The sequence below is a fragment of the Nomascus leucogenys genome, chromosome 23 (genome assembly GCF_006542625.1).
Source record: "Nomascus leucogenys isolate Asia chromosome 23, Asia_NLE_v1, whole genome shotgun sequence".
NCBI classification, from domain to species: Eukaryota; Metazoa; Chordata; class Mammalia; order Primates; family Hylobatidae; genus Nomascus; species Nomascus leucogenys.
This window is the reverse complement of record NC_044403.1, coordinates 25,291,739-25,311,998: the sequence shown is the minus strand read 5'-3', so window position 1 is coordinate 25,311,998 and position 20,260 is coordinate 25,291,739. Positions and strand designations below refer to the sequence as shown.

The 20,260-nt window shown below is 37.4% G+C and overlaps 1 protein-coding gene across 2 annotated transcripts in view; it reads right to left on the bottom strand.

The window, feature by feature from the left end:
* CD163L1 (CD163 molecule like 1) overlaps nt 1-20,260 on the bottom strand; it is a 78,368-nt gene that overhangs the window by 39,119 nt on the left and 18,989 nt on the right. For both annotated transcript variants that reach the window (XM_003273791.4, XM_003273790.4), the window contains exons 5-6: nt 3,283-3,603; nt 136-456 (exon numbers count right to left, since the gene is read on the bottom strand). In XM_003273791.4, the coding sequence (XP_003273839.2) occupies nt 136-456; nt 3,283-3,603 (642 nt within the window). The remainder of the gene's footprint in view (nt 1-135; nt 457-3,282; nt 3,604-20,260) is intronic.

Sequence of the window (20,260 nt, the reverse complement as noted above, 5' to 3'; positions counted from 1 at the left end):
TTGTGCAGCTTAAGAGTATTTTGGGTGTTTTTTTAAGGTCCAGAAAACCTTTTCTTCAAGCTAGTGTTTCTAACCTCCCAATAAATTATTTCTGAAAATTCAAATGTATACACTCTCATGATCTTTGAACCTTACCAGAACAAATTACTCCAGCATCTGATCTTCGGAAGCATGTTCGCTTTGCCTTTCCATCATATATGCAGTCCCAGAGAGCTGACTCATTCCCAGTGCAAGATATGCTGTTTATCCAAATGTCTCTAGCTTCATTACTAGGTTTAGCACGACGACTGCCAAAGACGCTGAATGGACATCCTAGCTGCTTACAAACCACAAGGGCTTGTTCATTCTTCCAGTTCTGGTCACATATTGTCCACCACTGTTCATGGATTCTCACCTCTACTCTCCCTGAACAATTGTCACTTCCATCTGCTAGTCGCAGTTCCAAATCTGCTCCATCTAGGATGAAGTCACAGAGAAACGTCTGAATTGGGTTTGGGACAATATCATCAGCGTCCCTCTCCTCCAACCCCCCCATGTGAAGATTAGATGTATCCTTCACATACTGAGAAAAGGTTGAAATTTTAAAGATTGAAATTTTAAAGATTTTAAAGATTGAAATTTTAAAGAAGTCACAGAGAAACGTCTGAATTGGGTTTGGGACAATATCATCAGCAACCCTCTCCTCCAACTCCCCCCAACCATGTGAAGATTAGATGTATCTTTCGCATACTGAGAAAAGACTGGAAATCATTTTTCTTTAAAATTTCAACAAGAAGACTTGCGTGATTGTTTAAAATTTTAAAGATTGAAATTTTAAAAATAAAAATTTAAAATTTTCAGTTTTAAAGATTGAGATTTTAAAGATTTAAATCTTCTTTTAAATATGAAAATTGAAATTATGATCCTAAGAACCTTGCTTTAGCCTTGCTAAAATTTAAGAAACTAAACATTACAATAAAAAGCCATATAATCCTATATATTATTAATTACATTAATTTTCAAAATATTAGAGTGATTATTTTTAACACCATAAAATAAAATAAAGTGTTGAGAAATACTTGCATTTCAGTAACTTCAGAAAGAAAAGGGACAAAAAGAATGCGCAGTTAGGAAAAAGTCTCTCTTGGATTTAAATAGAAACATGTTCTTTCTCATACTGTTTTCTATGAAGAAGCAAGCCTTTGCTTATTAAACATATTTGTCGTAGGAAATGAAATTTGTTGCGTGGTAATTTTCGAAGGAACTGTGTGTTTTTGCTCCATCAGCATATACATCACATTACTTCTTTCTGTTCCTGTGACTCTGCTTTTTCATGAATACAAATAAATATATTAAATAACCCCAAGAAAGTAAAAATGTGGAGAACTTTTCTTGAAATAATTGAGGAAAGGAAATACAATTTGTATGTCTCATCTCCTCCCATTATTCAAGCTTTTCATACATCATTACAAAAACATAATTTGCTATCTAGTGAGAAATATGGTTCACACTAAATAGGTTAGTCTCGGGAGATTTGGAGGTTTATTTTCCTATAAATAATGTAGGTCATAATGATGATAATAATCATACCTACACCTATTGAGAACTTCCTGGTTGCCTGGCACATTTTAGGTATTTTCCCTGCACTATTTTATCTAATGCTGTTATCCTAGTCATGATATAAGAAATCTGCAACTTGGAGATTGATTTATACAGGGTCACATAATTATCAAGTGACAGATTTTAAACTATGAAACTGTGAACTGTTTTTGTTTGGGAAAAAAAAAAAAAGAATCCTCTGACTACAGGGCTGAAGAGAAGGCCAATGTATCTAACTACCCATTTTCCTGTGGGTTGGCCATACACATCTGTTTTCACTGCTGGGACTGTTTTCCAACCTTATTTTCACATCTGCATCATTCTTCATGGCCCTTCCTTACTCTTCCAGAGGCACATAGTTCCAGAAGTTCCAGAGTTTGAATAGCCACTGGTCTTACAGTTAGGGATGTTATATCAAGTCAGAAGTACACTGTTATGAATTCACTTCATTGTAAGAAAATTTATCAAAATGATTAAGATTCTCTCTCTCTTTCTGTTTCCTCCCCCCTTCTCTCATCTCTCTCATCTTCTCATGTCTCCCTCTTTTCTCTCCTAACTTTCCTCTACCTCTCTTTTCTGTTATGTGGAGAAAAAATTTTCTTATAAATGATGGATTGATTAAATATACTGTGGGAAACTCTTTTGAATGGTGAAAGTGGTTGGTCCCCAGATAAAACTTGCAAGCAAACTAGTATAAACAGAAAGAAAAGGATTAAAAGATGTTCTGAATGTATTATCTTTCCCAAAAGTCCTATGAGGATGGCATAAATCCTGTGGCTAAGGTACAGCCTAACCCATAAACCTCTTTGTCTACATATGTTTTTCTATGTATATCGTTCCCTGCTGCATACTCTAGACTTAAGAAAAACTCTTCTTAAAAGATGTGACCTGATCTCAAATTCTATAGGAAATAAGATTAAGGCATCCTGTGTAAGGCTGGTAGAGTAAGGTCAGTAATAATTTACGAAGGAAGCCTCTTCCATCAAGACAAGCTGACTCTCAGAGGACAATAGTTGGCTCCAAATCTAGGGATTCCTTTCATAAGAATATTAGAAGGTGTGGGTTTAATCATATTGAGAGTGAACAGGTTTCATTATATCTTTGAACATAAAATACTACTGTGAGAGAAATATGAGGGATATTTTAACCCCTGATATACAAAACTAGAAATAAACAGTGAGGGGTAACTTGCTTGTAGTTGAAAGTTGCAAACTAGAAAACAAATGGCTGCAGACAAAAATTTTACTAGTATAAAGTACAAAGTAATTGGCAAAGTCATAAATTTTTAGATAGGTACTCTTTGGAAATAGTTTATTTTAATGAAAGGAAGTGCTAAAACAAACTCAGTTATAACATAGAAAAATATAGTTGTGTCTATGAATATGCAACTACACATTTTAAAATTATACTGAATATTAATATAAGCCATACACTTGTATAGATTAACAGCAATTTTGACTAGATTGGATATTTTGTTGCACCAATTAGAATTAAGTAAAATGGTGTGTTGGGGGCAGGTAAAAACCTTATTCCCATGAGGCTTACAATGTAATATGCTGCATAAAACGCAGGCATGTTCCCTAAAGAAAAATTGAAAGTGTCAATTCTTACACATCACAATTGGTTGTAACTTCTTCAGGGTTTGGTCCTAGTTCTCCAAAAAAGGAATTTTATCTGATGTAATCACGTGGATGTAAGTCTTACCTGAGCAGATCACAGACACATCGTTTTGATGAAGACAGTCAAAATTTACGGTTCCGGAATGTCTGCAGTCCCAAAGAAAAGATTCATTACCGGAGCAGGAGACACCATCAAGCCATACAACATCAGACCCTGACTGCAAATGAGGCAAGCCAGCGAAGTGAAGTGCAGTTCCACATCCCAACTGCTTGCATACGACATCGGCTGCAGCATTGTTCCACTTATGGTGGCATACGGTCCCCCACCTTCCTTGGATTTTCAGCTCTACTCTCCCCATACAGCGGTTAGTTCCACCTACAAGCCTTAGTTCAAGATCACTACTATCTGAAACAGAGATATAAACACAAAGCCCAGGTGAAGTTTTTATCAGAAACTTCAGATTCCAGATCCTGCTATCCAAATAAACACAAATATATAATAAATTGAGATTCAATGAATGTCTAACCCTTGCTTTTTAAAATTCGTGCACAAGTACAAGTTTAATGTAATAGAACCTATCCCAGGAAAGGATCATACTATGATGTTGACAATCCACCAGAATCTCTGGCATTTGGGGAATAAAGCACAACAGAGAGTAGAAATGGCCTTTCTGATTGTGAATCACAACAAATCAATCAAAGGTCAAGAATGCATGTAAATTTGTTGTCAAAACATGAACCTTTGCTGGCTCTGAGTCTAGCCAGCAAACATTTTAGAACTTATAACTGTGTATAAGCAGTGGCAATAAGATATCATTGTCATCACTGTCATCATCCTCTTATTCCTATTTCAAAACTTTTTCTTCCTTTAAATGAACATTTAACTCCAAATTCTTGCAATATAACTTCCAATTATTCATCTTACCAGAATTTACTCTTGAATGAAATGGAACAAATGAAACAAATGAAAAATAAAACTTCTAAAGGTGAAAGCAAGTGTGACCAGCCATAAATTATGGGCTTGTTATATTATTAAAATACTCTGTTGATTTAATTCAAATTCTCAGCCTTTCCTTATTTCCTTATATCACTTAGCAAAATTGACCACTATGTATATATATCATGTGTAGTGGTCAATTTTACTAAGTGATATAAAGAAATAAGGAAACAAGGAAAGGCTGAGAATTTGAAGATATGTATATATATATACACACACACACATCCATACACACACACACAAACAAAATCACCTCACCATATCCACAGGGGTGTGGTTCCAAGACTCCCATGGATACTAAAATCTGCAGATGCTCAAGTCCCTTAGTTGGCCTTCTATATCTGCTGGTTTCACACCCGCAGATTCAACTAAATGCAAAGTTTCAATCAGCGGTTGGTTGACTCCATGGATATGAAACCCACAGATTCTAAAGGCCAACTGTGTGTGTACATACATATTTTTACACTTAGCAAAATTGACCACTACATATATATATATATCTCATATATTTGCCCAGGTCTTCCAAGAATCCAAGAATACATTGTCTGTCTGTCTCTCTCTCTCCAATTGCTTGTTTTGTCCCCATATCTCTCAGTTAAATGAATGAGATTTTTTTAAAGATTATTTACCTTTATTTAATAAATTAACACAGTAAAATTGATGGGTTTTGTGTGCATTCGTGTGTGTACAGTTCTATGAGTTGTAATACAGGTATTAATTTATGTAACTATTACCACAGTAAGAATATAGAACTTTGTTACCCCATTCACTCATTGAAAGACAGTTAGTCACAGTGTATTATTATTTTAATATATTGCTAGATTCAAGAAATAGAATGCTACATTAGCAATATTTTTAAACTATTTCTATTTTTGTATTTTTATTGATACATATCAGTTGTATGTATTTTGGGGATACATGTGATATTCTGACACCTATATACAGTGTGAAATATTCAAATTAGAGTAATTTGGATATCCGTCACCTCAAAAATTTGTCTTATTTGTGGCGAGAACACTCCAAATTTTCTCTTCTAACAATTTAGATGTCCTTTTCTTAATCTAATAATTGATTAAGGAAATAGATTCCAGAAATAATGTGCAACCTTGGATCTAGGCATACTCAAAGTGATTCACAATTGGGCATGCCATGTTCTCACGCATAGGTGGGAATTGAACAATGAGAACACATGGACACAGGAAGGGGAACATCACACACCAGGGCCTGTCATGGGGTGGGGGGAGGGAGGGAGGGATAGCTTTAGGAGATATGCCTAATGTTAAATGACGAGTTGATGGGTGCAGCACACCAACATGGCACATGTATACATATGTAACAAACCTGCACGTTGTGCATATGTGCCCTAAAACTTACAGTATAATTAAAAAAATTGGGCATGCCAGCTCTTTGAGTCAAAACACTGCCTCTGCTTTTGTTATTTTGAGCTGAGATTCTGTTCCTTGCAAAAGCCCTTTCCTGCTTCCGTTTTGTACTTGTACTTTTTGACTACCATGTCTAGGAAAGAGCATAGGATAAAAAGGGAGATAGCCGATGCCCGACATGGTTTGTTTTCCTTTTTCTCTCCTTGGTGCCCAACATCCAACCAGTCATCCAAGGGAAAAGAAGAAGAAATAAAGAAGAATCATACTTCTCATTGCTACTGCATGTGTATATGACTTCTATGGAAGGCGAGATCATTGAGGCCATACAGTAAGTTTATAAACCTACAGATGGAATTAGCATTTTTCCAAGAAGAGATTATCACAGTGTTATATATTTTAAAAGAGACAGTCAATAGATAAGGCATGTTAATTCAAAATGTGCTTTTTAAGTAGGCATAAGAAAGGAAGCCATGTATGATTTGTAAATATATTTAAGTGTATTCAAAATCTCCTCATAAAGTAATTTTATTTTTGTATACTAATTTATGTAAAATCTGCCTAAATGTAGCACACAAAGTTCAGAACCCACCAAAGGAGACCCTCAAGAAACTCAGACTTTGCTAAGTTATCCTAAAACAGCAGTTCCCAACCTTTTTGGCAGCGAAGACTGGTTTTGTGGAAGAAAATTTTTCCATGGGGGTCAGGGGTAATGGAGGGGACGGCGATGGTTTCAGGATGAAACTGTTCTGCCTCAGATAATCAGGCATTAGATTCTCATAGGGAGTGAGCAACCAGATCCCCCAAATGCACAGTTCACAATAGGGTTTGCGCTCCTGTGAGAATCTAATGCCCGCGCTGATCCGAGAGGAGGCGGAACTCTATCAGTAATGCTCTCTTACCCGCCTCTCACTGCCTGCTGCGTGGCCCGGTTCCTAACATACCATGGCCGGTACCAGTTTACAGCCTGGGGGGTGGAGACCCCTGTCCTAAAGGGTACATTTCTAGAAATAAGGACTAGAACAGACTAGCCTTTGTAGAAACTGAAGCCAAGATTTAATCTCTAACTGTGACTGAATTAAGGTTATCTGAGATTGCCTTCTGCCAAAAACATAAGATTATCCTACACTTCCAATTGGCTTTATAATTTTTCATGAATTGTGCATCTTACTCTGTCAGAAATAATAAAAGTATGGAGAAGATAACATGATTAAAAGCCAAGAGAAAAAAAAGACACAATCAACAGGAGGTGTGAATTACCAGAAATAGACTGTAAAATACCATCCTTAATATGTACAACAAAATAAAAGGCAAGACTGAAATTTTTGGCAGAAAAATAAAAATAAAAACTATAAAAATAAACCAAATGAAGGTTCTCGAACTGAAAAATACAGTAATTAAATTAATAACACAACAGATTAACAGAAAATTCATCAAAGAAAAAAGTATTAGCATACTGTAAAATACAAGCAGAATCAAGCAGAAAAAGACAAAATCACAGGAAATGCAGGAAAAAAAGGTTTCAAGAGGAAAAAAGTAGGGAATAAGAAGACAAATATTTGTGTAATTGGAGTTCCAGAGAGTAAAAAGATAGAGAATTCAGCAGAAGAAATATTTGAAAATATAATAGTTAAAGGCCAGGCACAGTGGCTTACGCCTGTAATCTCAGCACTTTGGGAGACCAAGGCAGGCAGATCAGTTGAGGTCAGGAATTCAAGACCAGCCTGGCCAACATGGTGAAACCCCATCTCTACTAAAAATACAAAAATCAGCTGGGTGTGGTGGTGTGCGCCTGTAAACCCAGCTACTCAGGAGGCTGAGGCAGGAGGATCACTTGAATCCAGGAGGCAGAGGTTGCAGCGAGCCGAGATCACACCACCGCATTCCAGCCTGGGTGACAGAGCAAGAGTCCATATCAAAAGAAAAAAAAAAGGCCAGGCGCGGTGGCTCACGTCTGTCATCCCAGCACTTTGGGAGGCTGAGGCGGGAGGATCACGGGGTCAGGAGAGCGACGAGACCATCCTGGCTAATACGGTGAAACTCTGTCTCCACTAAAAATACAAAAATTAGCTGGGCATGATGGCACGCGCCTGTAGTCCCAGCTACTCGGGAGGCTGAGGCAGGAGAATCGCTTGAACCTAGGAGGCAGAGGTTGCAGTGAGCTGAGATCACGCCACTGCACTCCAGCCTAGGTGACAGAGTGAGACTCCGTCTCAAAAAAAAAAAAAAAAAAAAAAAAAATATATATATATATATATATATAAAATAAAAAAGTTAGGAATTTGCCAAAAATTGAGACTCTTCAAATATAGCCAAAATTCAAGCATCACCATAAACTACAAGTGCAGGAACACAAAGAAAATTACATCTAAGCACATAATGGTAAAATAGCTGGAAACTAAAGAGAGAAAAAAAGAAAACAAAAGTTTAAAAGCACTCAGAGACTAAGATGGATGCCCTTCAGAAAAAATTCAATAAAAACAACAATTCTCCCTTTTCAAGAGAAAAGGGAAAGTCATAAAACATGGAACAATACTTTCCAGACATTAAAAGGAAAACAGAATAGCCTAAAATTCTGAGATAATGCTTAAAGATGATATTGCTAGTTTTCTTTTTAAAGAATAAATCACTAGGACAAATTTGAACATAGATTTTCTTTTTAAAATTTCCATTTGTTCAAAGTCTTACTAAAACAAATAATTCCAGTATCCAAATTATGATTACCATTATTATTCCTCTGATATGGTTTGGACGTTTTGTCTCCTCCGAATCTCAGGTTGAAATGTGATTCCCCAGGCCGGGCGCGATGGCTCACGCTTGTAATCCCAGCACTTTGGGAGGCCGAGGTGGGCGGATCACGAGGTCAGGAGATCGAGACCACAGTGAAACCCCGTCTCTACTAAAAATACAAAAAATTAGCCGGGCGTGGTGGCGGGCGCCTGTAGTCCCAGCTACTCAGAGAGGCTGAGGCAGGAGAATGGCGTGAACCCGGGAGGCGGAGCTTGCAGTGAGCCGAGACTGCGCCACTGCACTCCAGCCTGGGCGACAGAGCAAGACTCCGTCTCAAAAAAAAAAAAAAAGAAAGAAATGTGATTCCTCAGTATTGAAGGTGGGGCCTGTGGGAGGTATTTTGGTTATGGAGGAAGATCTCTCATGAATGGCTTTGTGTCCTCCCTGCGGTAATGAGTTCACAGGGGAGCTGGTTGTTTAGAGAACCTGGCACCTGGCACCTCCCCCACCACCTTGCTCCCTTCTCTCTTGCTTCCTCTTTCCATGTGACATGCTGACTTCCCCTTGGCCTTCTGCCCTGATTGTAAGGTTTCTGAGCTCCTCACCAGAAGCAGCTGCTGGTTCCATGATTCATGTACAGCCTGCAGAACCATGAATCAAGTAAACCACTTTTCTTTATAAATTACCCAGTCTCCGGTATTCCTTCATAGCAACGCAAATGGACTAACACATCCCCCAACCATAGTGTTTGCATACCCAGAGAGCTGATTTATCTCCAAAGCAGGATGTACGAAACATCTATATATTCTTGGATTAAGCACTAACATTAGGATGAAAATTTGTGTTGACTATAAAGTGTTAACCCCGTTAATTACAAACAACTATTAGCATCCCAGTTCTGATGACACACAGTTCCCCACTGATCCTGGACATTGACATTTCCCACTTCTTCACATTGGTTACTTCCATTCACTATCTTTAACAATTCCTTTCTATCTTCAAAATAGACAAAAGTCTAGGTCATAAGTGAGACCAAGGAGAAAAAGTCTTCCTGGATTTGAAAACATCATTTATCTACTTATTTCTATAGGACATTCCTTTTTGAATCAACGGATTCATGGCTTTAATGCTAAAATATTGTCCTCTCCATTCATTTTACTAGGAACAATTGTTCATTTCTAGAATAAAAGGAATTCAATAAATGATGTATTCCCTCACTTAAGGTCACATAAATCTTTCGGCTGAAACTTTTAAGATTTGTTGTATATTAGAGGAAAATAGACCCCCAGGAAATGGGTTTGAAGATACATCTGTAGGACACTCTCATATGCTGTATTATGCAGGACACCAAAATTACATAAGTAATTAAAGAATCTTCCATAATACAATCCTTGATCAAAAGAGAAAAATAGAATTGAAATAATCTTCCCATAAAGAACCATTTGAAATGGAACATAAAATTTCCATGGAGTAAAAGTTGACGATTTGTATATGCATAATAAAAATATTTTAGAAACATGCAAATTCTAATCACAGTGATATGGTTGTAATCTTAAAGGAAAGGATAAATCATAGTTAAAAAGTATTGCACACTATCTGGAGAGTATAAAAAGAGGAAGATCACAGGAAAAAAAAATGTGTATTACCAGTATGGTGTCAACACAGAGGCAAGCCAAAAGAACATAAGCCAGATGGCAGAAAGACCTCATATCTCCCACAGAAAGAATTTTAACAACCATTTATGAGTGAAAATATTTTTATGGGATCCTAGAAATACACATAAGAAGTTCAAGCACCTGGCTGGGCATGGTGGCTCTCATCTGTAATCCAAGCACTTTGGGAGGCTGAGGCAGGTAGATCATGAGGTCAGGAGTTCAAGACCAGCCTGGCCAAGATGGTGAAACCCCGTCTCTACTAAAAATACAAAAAATTAGCCAGGCATGGTGGCAGGCACCTGTAGTCCCAGCTACTCGGGAGGCTGAGGCAGGAGAATCGCTTGAACTTGGAGGGTGGAGGTCATAGTGAGCTAAGATCACGCCACTGCACTCCTGAGCGACAGAGTGAGACTCCATCTCAAAAAAAAAAAAAAAAAAAAAAAGAGGTTCAAGTACCTTGATGGAGCAAAATATAAATGAAAATAGACACATTAAAGAGGATAAGAAGGACAGTTTCACTTTCCCCATATCACTCTTGTAAATGGCACAGCTGTGGCCAAGAGAGACTCCCCTAGTACATGATTTCTCCCATGGGAGAAGGTGGAAATGAAGTGAGTGCCTGGCTTTCCTAGCCTTATGGAACATTTCCCAAGCCGCCCATTTCGGTCTCATCTCACCTAGAACACTGAAAAGATTAGCACAGCTCAATAATCTGGGGACCATCAGGAGAAAAGAAAATGAGTGGAGGCTTACAGCAACCAGTGGATGCTAGGAATTAGACACACATCCTGCCAACCAGCTCATTATCTCTACCAAGAAACCTGCTCACACGCCACGTAGGATGCCTCACCTGTGGATCCCTCCGCTAGCTAATATTTACCCCCATCAATCTATGCATCTCACCCCTGGACAGTGCCCCACATTTCCCCACAGAATGTGTGTGAGGTTCCACAGATGATTTGTGTGGGCCTCCCCAGATGGTGCATGTGAGCCTCTGCAAGCAGTACATGTAAGATCCTCAGATGGTGTGTGTATCTTTTGCAGACAGCACACAGATATCAGCAGCTGACTTGATTCTGCTGAATAGGGAGAAGGTGTACAACCTTGAACACTTCTGGGCACTTGCCTAAGAAAAATAAATGGAAATCTCTCAGTACTCAGCCTGGCTTTGCAGGATTGAGAGAAGATATACAGTCCCCAGACTTCCACACTAACAGGGAACAAAAGGAGTGGATTAAGTACACCCATAAAAAAGATGTGAGAGACCCCTAGAATCTCTAGCCAGGTTGAGTGGTGAAGGTTAATTTTTTCCAAAGCATCAGTAAAGACTAGAGGAAATGGCTTATTCAAATGGAAAAACAGAAACACAAGGCTTCAAAAAACACAATGAATGAAGGAAATATGACACTACGAAAGGAACAAAATCAAGTTCCAGTGGCTGACCCGAAAGAAAGTAAGATCTAAAAATAGCCTGACAAAGAATTAGGAATGATCTTAAAGAAACTCAATGGACTACAAGAGAACACAGATAGGCAACTACACAAAATCAGGAAAATAATGCATGAACAAAATGAGAAGTTCAGTAAAGAGATAGAAACAATTGAAAAGGATCAAACAGAAATTTTGGAGTAAAAAAAAAAATACAATGACACCTGAAAAATTCAACACAGGGCTTCAGCAGATTACCTGATTGAGCAGAAGAAAGAACCAGTGAACTAAAAGACAGATAACTTGAAATTAATCAGTCAGAAGAATAAAAAGAAGGAGAAATAGTGAAGAAAGCCTACAAGACCTATATGACACTATCAAATGAACCAATATATGCATTATAGAAATTACAGAGAAGAGAAAAAGAAAAACAACAGAAATTTAAAAAATAATAACTAAAAATTTCTCAAATATGAGTAAGAAAATGAGCACCCCAAACCAATAATCCCAAGGAACTCCAAATAGATGGAACATAAAGAGAGCTTCACTTTTATACATAATAAGCAAATTGTCAAAAGTCAATGACAAAGAGAAAATGTTGAAAGCAGCAAGAGAAAACTAGCCACATGCAAGGAAATTCCCGTAGAGCTATCAATGAATTTTCTCAACAGAACCTTGCAACCTAAGAGATAGTGGGATGAAATAGTGAATGTACTGGAACAAAAAAAGAACCCTGCCAATCAAGGATATTATACTTGGTAAAGCTTAATTTCAGAAATGGAGAGATAAAGACCTTCCTAAACAAACAAAAACTGAGAAAGTTTATCACCACATCTTCCTTAAAAGAAGTGCTAAATAAAGTAATTTCAATTGAAATAAAAGATTGCTAATTAGCAATATGAAAAATATGAAAGTATAAAACTAGTAAAAAATAGCCAAATTCAGAATACCATAATACTGTAATGGTGATACATACACCATGGTGATACAATGGATACATAATACTGTAATGGTGCTGTATAAACAACTTTTAACATAATTGTAAAACTTAAAAGCATTAAGCAACTATAGTTACAGTAATTTGTTGCTGGATATAAAATATAAAGATATGTATATTCTGACATCAACAACATAATCAATAAAATAAAATATATGAGACCTGTATTCCATGGGAGTTAAGTTGTTATCAACTTAAAAATAGTTATAACTCTAATATGTGTCATGTAAGCTTTGTGGTAAACATAAAAGAAAAAAACTAGTAGACAAACCAAAGATAAAGAGAATCAAAGAATACTACTACAAAAGAATAATCACATCACAAAAAAAGACTTTAAGAGGGGGAAAAACAGAAAGACTATAAAACAGTGTAAAATAATATTTTTTATTATACTTTAAGTTCTGGGATACATGTGCAGAACATGCGGGTTTGTTACACAGAAATACATGTGCCATGGTGGTTTGGGGCACCCATCAACCAGTCATCTACATAAAGTATTTCTCCTAATGCTATCACTCCCCTATCCCCCAATCCCCAACAGGCCCTGGTGTGTGATGTTTCTCTCCCAGTGTCCATGTGTTCTCATTGTTTGACTCCAACTTATAAGTGAGAACATGCGGTGTTTGGTTTTCTGTTCTTGTGTTAGCTTGCTGAGAATGATGGTTTCCAGCTTCATCCATGTCCCTGCAAAGGACATAAACTCATCCTTTTTATGGCTACATAGTATTCCATGGTGTATATGTGCCATATTTTCTTTATCCAGTCTATCATTGATGGGCATTTAAGTTGGTTCCAAGTCTTTGCTATTGTGAACAGTGCCACAATAAATATGCATGTGCATGTATCTTTACAGTAGAATTATTTATAATACTTTGGGTATATACCCAGTAATGGGATTGTTGGGTAAAATGGTATTTATGATTCTAGATCCTTGAGGAATCGCTACACTGTCTTCCACAATGCTTGAACTAATTTACACTCCCGTCAACAGTGTAAAAGCATTCCTGTTTCTCCACATCCTCTCCAGCATCTGTTGTTTCCTGACTTTTTAATGATCAACATTCTAACTAACGTGAGATGTATCTCGTTGTGGCTTTGGTTTGCATTTGTTGGATGACCAGTGATGATGAGCTTTTTTTCATATGTTTGTTGGCCACATAAATGTCTTCTTTTGAGAAGTGTCTGTTCATATCCTTCACCCACTTTTTGATGGGCTGGTTTGCTTTTTTCTCGTAGATTTGCTTGACTTCCTTGTAGATTCTGGATGTTAGCCCTTTGTCAGATGGATAGGTTGCAAAAATTTTCTCTCATTTTGTAGGTTGACTGTTCAATCTGATGATAGTTTCTTTTGCTGTGTGGAAGCTCCTTAGTTTCATTAGATCCCATTTGTCAATTTTGGCTTTTGTTGTCATTGCTTTTGGTGTTTTAGTCATGAAGTCTTTGCCTATGCCTTTGTCCTGAATGGTATTGTGTAGGTTTTCTCCTAGGGTTTTTATGGTTTTAGGTCTTATGTTTAAGTCTTTAATCCACCTTGAGTTAATTTTTGTATAAGGTGTAAGGAAGGGTTCCAGTTTCAGTTTTCTGCATATGGCTATCCAGTTTCCCAATACCATTTATTAAATACGGAATCCTTTCCCCATTGCTTGTTTTTGTCAGGTTTGTCAAGGATCAGATGGTTGTAGGTGTGTGGCATTATTTCTGAGGCCTCTGTTCTGTTCCATTGGTCTATATATCTGTTTTGGTATCAGTACCATGCTGTTTTGGTTACTCTAGCCTTGAGGTATAGTTTAAAGTCAGATAGCATGATGCCTCCAGCTTCGTTCTTTTTGCTTAGGACTGTCTTGGCCAAATGGGCTCTTTTTTGGTTCCATATGCAATATGAAGTAGTTTTTTCTAGCACTGTGAAGAAAGTCAATGGTAGCTTGATGGGGATAGCATTGAATCTATAAATTACTTTAGGAAGTGTGGCCATTTTCATGATATTGATCCTCCCTATTTATGAGCATGGAATGTTTTCCATGTTTGTGTCCTCTCTTATTTCCTTGAGCAGTGGTTTGTAGTTCTCCTTGAAGAGGTCCTTCACATCCCTTGTAAGTTGTATTCCTAGGTATTTTATTGTCTTAGTAGCAATTGTGAATGGGAGTTCACTCATGATTTGGCTATTATTGGTGTATAGGAATGCTTGTGATTTTTGGACATTGATTTTGTATCCTGAGACTTTGTTGAAGTTGCTTATCAGCTTAAAGAGATTTTGGGCTGAGATGATGGGGTTTTCTAAATATACAATCATGTCATCTGCAAACAGAGACTATTTGACTTCCTCTCCTTCTATTTGAATACGCTTTATTTCTTTCTCTTGCCTGATTGCCCTGGCCAGAATTTCCAACACTATGTTGAATAGGAGTGGTGAGAGAGGGCATCCTTGTCTTGTGCTGGTTTTCAAAGGGGATGCTTCTAGCTTTTGCCCATTCAGTATTATATTGGCTATGGGTTTGTCATAAATAGCTCTTATTATTTTGAGATACATTCCATCAATACCTAGTTTATTGAGAGTTTTTACCATGAAGTGATGTTGAATTTTATTGAAGGTCTTTTCTGCATCTATTGAAATAATCATGTGGTTTTTTTTTTTTTTTTTGAGACAGAGTCTCGCTCTGTTGCCCAGGCTGGAGTGCAGTGGCGCGATCTCGGCTCACTGCAAGCTCCGCCTCCTGGATTCACACCATTCTCCTGCCTCAGCCTCCCGAGTAGCTGGGACTACAGGCACCCGCGCCCGGCTAATTTTTTGTATTTTTAGTAGAGATGAGGTTTCACTGTGTTAGTCAGGATGGTCTCAATCTCCTGACCTTGTGATCCACCTGCCTCAGCCTCCCAAAGTGCTGGGATTACAGGCAGGAGCCACCACGCCCAGCAATCATGTGGTTTTTGTCATTGGTTCTGTTTATGTGATGGATTACATTTATTGATTTGTGTATGTTGAATCAGCCTTGCATCCTAGGGATGAAGATGACTTGATCATGGTGGATAAGCTTTTTGATGTGCTGCTGGATTCGGTTTGCCAGTATTTTATTGAGGATTTTCGCATCGATGTTCATCAGGGATATTGGCCTGCAGTTTTTAATTGTTGTTATCGTGTCTCAAAACAGTGTAAAATAATTAACAAAATGGCATCAATAGGTCCTTACCTATCAATAATTGCTTTAAATGTAAATTGATTAAATTCTCTAATGAAAAAACAGAGTGTAGAGGTAAAAAATGGCAAATAAGAGGCAGAACAAATGGACTTAACACATTTTTACAGAAAATTTTACCCAACAGCTGCAGAATATGCATTCTATTCATCAGCACATGGAATATTCTCTAAAATAGACCACATGGTAGGCCACAAAACAAGTCTCCACACATTTAAGAAAATCAAAATCATATGAAGTACACTCTCACACCACAGTGGAAGAAAACTGGAAATCAACCCCAAAAGAAACCCTCAAAACAATGCAAATACATGGAAATTACATAATCTGCTCCTGAATGAGCATTGGGTCAACAATGAAATCAAGATGGAAATTTAAAAATTCTTTGAACTGAATGATAATAGTCACACAACCTATCAAAACCTCTGGAATACAACAAAGGTGGTGCCAAGAGGAAAGTTCATAGCCTTAAATGCCTGCATCAGAAAGTCTGAAAGAGTATAAATAGACAATCTAAGGGCACACCTGAAGGAACTAGAGAAACAATAACAAACCAAACCCAAATCCTGCAGAAGAAAATTATACCAAAGATCAGAGCAGAACTAAATGAAATTGAAAAACAACAACAAAAAAGATGAATGAAACAAAAAGCTGGTTCTTTGAAAAGATAAATAAAATTGATAAACAATTAGTGAGATTAACCAAGATAAGAGAGAAGATCCAAATAAGCTCAATTAGAAACAAAATAAGAAATATTACAACCAATATCACAGAAATACAAATGATCATTCAAGGCTACCATGAACATCCTTAAATGCATAAACTAGAAAATCAAGAGGAGATAGGTAAATTTCTGGAAATATACAATTCTTCTAGATTAAACCAGGAAGAAATAGAAACTCTGAACAGACCAATAGCAAGCAGTGATATTGAAATGGTAATTTTTAAAAATGAGAACAAAAAAAGTCCAGGACCAGATGGATTCACAGCTGAAATCTATCAGATATTCAAAGAAGAATTGATACCAATCCTATTGACACTATTCCACAAGATTGAGAAAGAGAGAATCCTCCATAAATCATCCTATGAAGCCAGTATCACCCTAATACCAAAACCAGGAAAGGACATAACAATAAAAAAAAATTGCCTGATAAATCTAGATGCAAAAATCCTTAACAAAACACTAGCTAATTGAATCCAACAGCATATCAGAAAGATAATCCACCATGATCAAGTGGGTTTCATACCAGGGATGAGAGATGGTTTAACAAACACAAGTCAATAAATGTGGTACACCACATAAACAGAATTAAAAACGAAAATCACATGATCATCTCAACAGATGCAGAAAAAGCATTTGACAAAATCCAGCATCCCTTTATGATTAAAACCATCAGCAAAATCAGCATAGAAGGGATATAACTTAAGGTAATAAAAGCCATCTATGGCAAACCCACAGCCAACATTCTACTGAATTGGGGAAACATTGAAAGCATCCCCCCTGAGAACTGGAACAAGACAAGGATGCCCACTTTCACCACTTCTATTGAACATAGTACTGAAAGCTTTAGCCAGAGAAATCAGACAAGAGAAATAAATAAAGAGCATCCAAATCAGTAAAGAGAAAGTCAAGCTGTTGCTGCTTGCTGATGATATGATCATATACCTAGAAAACCCTAAAGACCTCCACCAAAAAGCTCCTAGAACTGATAAATGAATTCAGCAAAGTTACAGGATACAAAATTAATGTATACAAATCAGTAGCTCTGCTGTACACCAGCAGTGACCAAGTTGAGAATCAAATCAAGAACTCAACCATTTTTACAACAGCTGCAAAAAAAAATTTATTATACTGCCAAAGGCAATCTAAAAATTCAATGAAATTCCCACCAAAATATCTTCATCATTTTTCACAGAACTAGAAAAAACAATCCTAGAAATCATATGGAACCAAAAAAGAGCATGTATAGCCAAAGCAAGACTAAGCAAAAAGAACAAATCTGGAGGCATCACATAACCTCACTTCAAACTATAAGGCCATAGTCACCAAGACAGCATGGTACTAGTATAAAAATAGGCACATAGATCAATGGAATGGAAAAGAGTACCCAGAAATAAAGCCAAATATTTACAGCCAACTGATCTTTAACAAAGTAAACAAAAACATAAAGTGGGGAAAGGACACCCTATCCAACAAATGGTACTGCGATAATTGGCAACCCACATGTAGAAGAGTGAAACTGGATCCTCATCTGTCACCCTATACAAAAATCAATTCAAGAAGGATCAAAGACTTAAATCTAAGACCTGAAACCATAAAAATTCTAAAAGATAACATCAGAAAAACCCTTCTAGATACTGGCTTAGGGAAAGACTTCATGACCAAGAACACAAAAGCAGATGCAACATAAAAAAAGATAAATAGATTAGACTTAATTAAATAAAAAAGCTTCTGCACAGCAAAAGAATCAGTAGAGCAAACAGAAAACCCACAGAGTTGGAGAAAATCTTCACAATCTATATATCCAACAAAAGACTAATATACAGGATCTACGAGGAACTCAAACAAATTAGCAAGAAAAAAACCAATACTATCAAAAAGTGGGCTAAGGACACAAATAGACAATTCTCAAAAGAAAAAATACAAATGACCAACAAAGATGAAAAAACTCTCAACATCACTCATGATCTGGGAAATGCAAGTGAAAACCACAATGCAATACCATCTTACTCCTGCAAGAATGGCCATAATCAAAAAATAATAGATGGTTTCAATGTGGTGAAAAGGGAAAACTTTTACACTGCTGGTGAGAATAAAAACTAGTACAACCTCTATGAAAAACAGTGTGGAGATTCCTTAAAGAACTAAAAGTAAAACTATCATTAGACCCAGCAATCCCACTACTGGGTCTCTACCCAGAAGAAAAGAAGTCATTATCTGAAAAAGGTATTTGCACATGCATGTTTATAGCAGCACAATTCACAATTGTACAAACATGGCAACAGCCCAAATGCCCATCAATCACTGAGTGGGTAAAGAAATTGTGGTATATATATATATATTCTAAGTGAAGTAACTCAGGAATGGAAAACCAAACACCATATGTTCTCACCCATAAGTGGGAGCGAAACTATGAAGACGCAAAGGCATAAGAATGATATAATGGAGAACAGAGCAGCAGATCCTGACAAGGAGGGTTCTACCACCACAGCGCTCAAGCTCTGCTAAGGGAAAAACTGCCTCCTCAAGTGGGTCCCTGAACTCTATGACTCCTGACTGGGAGAGAACTCCCAACAGGGGTTGTCAGACACCTCATACAGGAGAGCTCTGGCTGGCATCAGGCCAGTGCCCTCTGGGACAAAGCTTCTAGAGGAAAGAGCAGGCAGCAATATTTGCTGTTCTGCACCCTCCACTGGTGATAACCAGGCAAATAGGGTCTGGAGTGGAACCCAAGCAAACTGCAGCAGACCTGGAGAAGAGAGGCATGACTGATAGAAGAAAAGCTAACAAACAAAAAGCAATAACATCAACATCTACAAAAGAACGTCCACACAGAAACCCCATGCAAAGGTCTTCAGCCACAAAGATCTAAGGTAGATAAACCGACGAAGATGAGGACAAATCAGCGCATAAATGCTGAAAATTCCCAAAACCAGAATATCTCTTCTCTTCCAAATGATTGCAACTCCTCTCCAGCAAGGGTACAAAACTAGAGAGAATGAGTTTGATGAACTGACAGAAGGAGGCTTCAGATGGTGGGTAATAAGAAACTCCTCTGAGCTAAAGTAGCATGTTCTAACCCAATGCAAGGAAGCTAAGAACCTTGAAAAAAGGTTAAAGAACTACTAACTAGAATAATCAGTTTAGAGAAGAACATAAATGACCTGATGGAGCTGAAAAACACAGCACAAGAACTTCGTGAAGCAAACACAAGTATCAATAGCCAACTCGATCAAGCAGAAGAGAGGATATCAGAGATTGAAGATCAACTTAATGAAATGAAGCGTGAAGACAAGATTAGAGAAAAAATATTGAAAAGGAACGAACAAAGCCTCGAAGAAATGTGGGACTATGTGAAAAGACCAAACCTATGATTGATTAGTGTACCTGAAAGTGATGAGGAGAAAGGAATCAAGTTGGAAAACACTCCTTGGGATATTATCCAGGAGAACATCCCCAACCTAGCAAGATAAGTCAAAATTCAAATTCAGAAAATACAGAGAACACCACTAAGATACACCTTGAGAAGAGCAACCCCAAGACACATAATCGTCAGATTCTCCAAGGTTGAAACTAATGAAAAAATGTTAAGGGCAGCCAGAGAGAAAGGTCAGGTTACCCACAAACGGAAGCCCATCAGACTAACAGCAGATCTCTCTGCAGAAACCTTACAAGCCAGAAGAGATAGGGGGCCAATATTCAACGTTCTTAAAGAAAAGAATTTTCAATGCAGAATTTTATATTCAGCAAAACTAAGTTTCATAGATGAAAGACAAACAAAATCCTTTACAGACAAGCAAATGCTAAGGGATTTTGTCACCACCAGGCCGGCCTTACAAGAGCTCCTGAAGGAAGCACTAAATATGGAAAGGAAAAACCAGTACCAGCCACTGCAAAAACACACAAAAATATAAAGACCAATGACACTATGAAGAAACTGCAACAATTAATGTGCAAAATAACCA